The sequence below is a fragment of the Carassius auratus genome, chromosome 31 (genome assembly GCF_003368295.1).
Source record: "Carassius auratus strain Wakin chromosome 31, ASM336829v1, whole genome shotgun sequence".
Classification (NCBI taxonomy): Eukaryota; Metazoa; Chordata; class Actinopteri; order Cypriniformes; family Cyprinidae; genus Carassius; species Carassius auratus.
The window spans coordinates 383,785-388,584 of NC_039273.1; the positions used below are offsets into that span (position 1 = coordinate 383,785).

A 4,800-nucleotide genomic window follows, 5' to 3' on the forward strand; every position below is an offset into this window, starting at 1 on the left:
CTGTCTGCTAACAAGATGCATTTCTGCTGAAGTCAGGGTCAGAAATTAGCCGGGCTTTGGGACAAAAATGCCACCAAAATAACAAATTTAAGACAGAGGGAAAAAATGCTCTTGCACAAATAAACTAAATCCGTAACGGCTGTCGTGATTAAAGTGAAATATGAAAGTTTAAAGTGTTGATTGCAGCATTAAATTTAAATATGCTTTGGTTGCATCAGATTAATTTTTAAGCATTTTTTGCCCAGTTGAGCATCATAACCAATCACATAGTTTCTGTTGAACTTAGAAATGCAACGTTGAATCGAGGGCTATTAAATAGTCATCGCAGAAAACACTGAAGTGGTGTTCTGTGCATTTCCAGCTGACTGAGTTCTGCATCTCGCCAGTTCCTTCATTAAAATGTCTAGTTTCTGATTCAGTCCCATCACTGTCTCGGACCCTGGTTAAAGTGGGTGTGAAAGTGTATGAAGAACTTTTCATGACCTGATGGGACACGTATAGTGTGGGTTAAAAATGCAAGAAAAGTTTGAACAGCTTTATTACAAGGTTTGATTTTTAATTCATATAAACGAAACACAATACAGTTGCGGTTGTAATTAATAAAAAGCAGTTGCAAACATTTTACACTGATTTACTACCAAATTATATTATATCTAAATATCTCAACTTTGGACAGTTTTTCTTGACATTGCATGGTTTTGGGGCTAGTTACTTCCCAAACATGATGAATGAAGGGATGCACTCTCTTATAATTCTGATACTACATGCTCTGTGTGAGAATGAGCACTAGTCAGTCCAGATGTTAGACACTCCACCGTATTCATTCAGTCACAGCAGCCAGGTCTGTTGAACTCCAGGAAATACTTCAGCAACAGAATAATACAAATTACAATCTTATAATTATTGTTGTTACACACACAACCACATCTATCTTTTTTCATCTATGTTTTGTCTTTAAGTGCTACACTGATGTCAGTGATGTCCACTAGTAAGTGTGGAGCAGGAATTGATTGTAAAAGGGAAATGTTTGTTTCTTCATTGTACTCATTGTGTTTTGCTTGGTTAACCTGTTTAACTTGTTTCAATGATAAATAACATTATCACAATGTACACTTTTTTATCTCTATTTTGGTATAAATGTCCCTAATGTAATTTTGTGTAATGTCTCCATTTCAGGTATTTTTTTAGTTGTCTTTCTCTACACTTTATCTGTTAGTAGTTATGCACATCTCTGACATCCCTCCTGACTCGGTCAAAGTCTCAAATGGTCTATCGTCCTCTGTCTTTATCTGTCATGCGTACATGCATTAGCAGTGCATGTCACAGGTTTGTAGGTTTGCTCGGGTGTTGCTCAGAGTTTTACGAGCGACGTTCCCCCTGTACTCGCCCCTGTTCACTTTCTCTGCTTGACAAGCCACTTGTCTCTTTCCAGCTGTTCTCAGTGGATCTTACTTGTAGAGCTCTGATGTAAAATCAGACTTATAATGGACTGCTATTGCCTTTTACAGTTTGCTAACCTGCAAACTTTATGTTGTACTAAACAACCTGACATGACCCAACAGTGATGAAGACCTGAGTTTAAGTTTAATCTTCTCTTCAAGCCAAGCTGACAAAAGGTATGTTTTCTTTCTCACTTTTCATTTGCTCTATGAATAATTATTTAGGAAACCCCGCATTCATAAAGAAAGGGTTGAATTTATGGTCAGGAGTTACTTGTTCATGACTTATAAACCCGGCAAATGGACCATTTATGACCTACGATCAAGGTCTTTTAGCATCTGCTTTCATTAGATATATTTTTATGTTGGCATTAAAATGTAGAATGGACATTTTATAGACTAAAACTTTTGTTACATATCAAAGCTTTTTACTTTTATTTGAATAATATAATATAGTGTGGCATCTAATGCAAAGATGCTGAAAGGATGTTCTAAATGGAACTCAGAATAAACAACATCAGTGAAGAACTATTATTTTTGTAGATCACACATACTTAGAACTGAATTTATAATCTCTCGGTTTAGCAGCTTTGTCTTATAAAGCAGGTTTAATGCACATTGAACACGAAAGTGCTTGAGTGTGTGTTCTGTGCTCTTGGTTGTTTCCTTATCTAGCCGTTTTGGTTTCTGACGCTTGTATATCAAGACAATTGTTGGCTCTTTTATTACTAGTAATGCTCCTCATTTGGAAGGGTTTAAGAAATAATACGAGTAATGATATGCAACACAAAGAGTTTATCAGTCCTGCTGTAACCCTAAAAATAGGACATTTTCGGCTTCATTCATGAAACATGAGCAGAACTAATTTTTGTGTAAATTATCGTAAAGCTGTTTTGACTTAAATTTTCGAATTCACAAAATGTTTGTATTTTGAAAATGTAAAGTGATGTGAAAGAAATGTACACCTGCTCCCTAGCATGTGTTAATGGTGCTCTTTTTGGCAAACTGATGACACTGAAATTGATGCAATACCATAATTACAAGTACATTGTACTAATTGTGAATGAGCATCTACAAACACCCTATTTACCAATGATTGGAATTCATTAAAATACACGTTTAACTATCAAATCTGACATTTACGAAGAGTTTTTGAATCTAGAGGAGAGTTTTTTGGAAGGTTTCTGCACAAATTACTCATAATTTATTCACATATTTACGCAAGTTTCATGAATTAATATGCCATTTCCAGTAGATGCAGGAATGCACATTTATGTCTGACAAAAAAATCCAGATGCATGAATCAAATCTGCACATACAATTAACTAAATTAGCCTGAAAGAACAAATCATGATCAGTAGATCTGCTGTATTACTAATCTTTTTTAACTATTATATCAAAAAGGGGGACCAGCTGCCACAAGCTGTGTTAGTGTGCTGTGACAAGATTTAAGTTTTGTTAATTAAATGTATTTGAGGGTCATTATGGCAATAACAACTGCTGTCATATAGTTTCTTAGGGAGGACAACTTGTAAAATCAACCCTAAAACCTTTCAGGGGAAGGGGAAAAACCTAATGGATTTTTAAATGTTGACACGATATAACTAGTAATATGAATTGTTGTGTCATTGTTCCATGATGTGTGTTGTTTTGCTAACAGAAAATCAATGATGCATTGCTCTCTTCGCGTAGGTTTAACAGATTTAAGAATGGATGTTTGGTGCAGAAAGTCGCAGTAATGGCTGTGGAGATGCGAAATGTCTCCGGGAACAATGTGGAGGCCCAGCTGATCTATGCCATCACGCTGCCCGTCTCCTGTGCCATCATCCTGATCAACCTGCTCATCATCCTGGGCATCATCTGTAACCGTCAGCTTCACAGCTCACAGAACTACTTCTTTCTAAGCCTGCTGGTGGCCGACTTGTGCACCGGCGTGGCACTTCCCTTCATCCCCTGGATGGGCCTGAACCGCCCTCTCAGCTTCTCGTCCTGCCTGCTGGTTCACATCTTTCCCAACTTTCTGTTCCTGGCCTTTCTCTTCAACCTGGTGCTGGTGCACTATGAGCGTTACCGGAGCATCATGAGTCCCCTTAAGCGTGGACAGCTCTGGCTGCATCGCTGGTTTGTGCTGCCACTGCTGGCTGTGTGGATGCTGCCGCTGCTGTTTGCACTGCTGCCTGCCTTTGGCTGGAACAACAAAGCTATTCATGATCGGAATGAGTGCTGTCCAATAACCAACAGCACGGCGCACTCTAACTGCATAGCACTGTCTGGAGAGCGTTGCTGTACATACCGCAGTGTTTTTCCAAATGCTTTCATCTATTTGGAAGTATATGGTCTACTGGCACCCGCTATTCTTTCCATCGCTGCCATGACGTGCCGTGTGCTGTGGATCACACGAGAACAGCTGAGGCACATCCAGCGTCTGCAGCGAGCCGTAGCAAACAGGAAATGCAGACGGAGAATGGAAATGCGTTATGCTTGTTGTGTAGCAGCCGTTTCCCTCGCCTTCCTGACCTGCTGGGTGCCCTACATTGTTTACACCCATGTAGGCATGGAGTTTTTGCTCAGACAGGGAGGAAAGAGCAATCGCACTGGCCACATTGTGCTGTCCTGTGTTGGTATCGGGGGCACTGCAGTCGTGCCTCTGTTTTTGGGACTCGCCAACAGGGAGTACACAGATCCAGTCAAGAAACTGTTCTGCAGACTGTGGCACCGCCACGGACAAAGTGTGCAAATGGACACTAGCCTTCGATTCAGCTGATCAAATTGCCATTTGACTAATTTTTGTATTTGTAATATTCAGCTAAAGATAACATGTGAGCTGGGTTTCAGTGAAATGGTCTATAGGATGCTTGAATGTTTTTTTATGTACTGAGTGTCAAGAAAATCTTGAAATAATCTTTAAGTGAGAGTGTTTGTGCAGACTCATGAAGCAACTGCTGTGCCACTTATCTACTATAGAGAAGGAGACTTAAAAAGTGAAAAAAAAGAAAGTGACGTGACATACCGCCAAGTATGTTGACCCATACTCTGACTTAGTGCTTTACATCTAACCCATCTAAAGTGCACACACACAACAGTGAACGCACACCCGGAGCAGTGACACACACACACACACACACACATACACACACACAGCAGTGAACGCACACACACACACATAGCAGTGAACACACACACATGTTGGTATATGTGGTTTATGGGGACTCTTCATAGGTGTAATGGTTTTTATAATGTACAAATTGTATATTCTATGGCCCTACCCCAACCCTACCCCTAACCCTAACCCTCACAGGAAACTTTGTGCATTTTAGGATTTTCAAATTAATAATTCTGTATGATTTAAAAATGTCCTCAT

General features: G+C 39.5%; 1 protein-coding gene across 1 annotated transcript; it reads left to right on the forward strand.

Moving 5' to 3' along the window:
- Positions 1 to 2,618: 2,618 nt before the first annotated feature.
- Positions 2,619 to 4,567, forward strand: LOC113051070 (G-protein coupled bile acid receptor 1). Its single transcript, XM_026214681.1, has one exon. It carries the CDS (start codon positions 3,178 to 3,180, stop codon positions 4,201 to 4,203), a length of 1,026 nt encoding a protein of 341 aa, XP_026070466.1. The 5' UTR covers positions 2,619 to 3,177; the 3' UTR covers positions 4,204 to 4,567.
- The last annotated feature ends 233 nt before the right edge of the window (positions 4,568 to 4,800 follow it).

Coding starts and splice junctions, on each gene's coding strand:
- LOC113051070 (XM_026214681.1), top strand. CDS start 3,178: ATGGCTGTGGAGATGCGAAATGTCTCCGGGAACAATGTGGAGGCCCAG.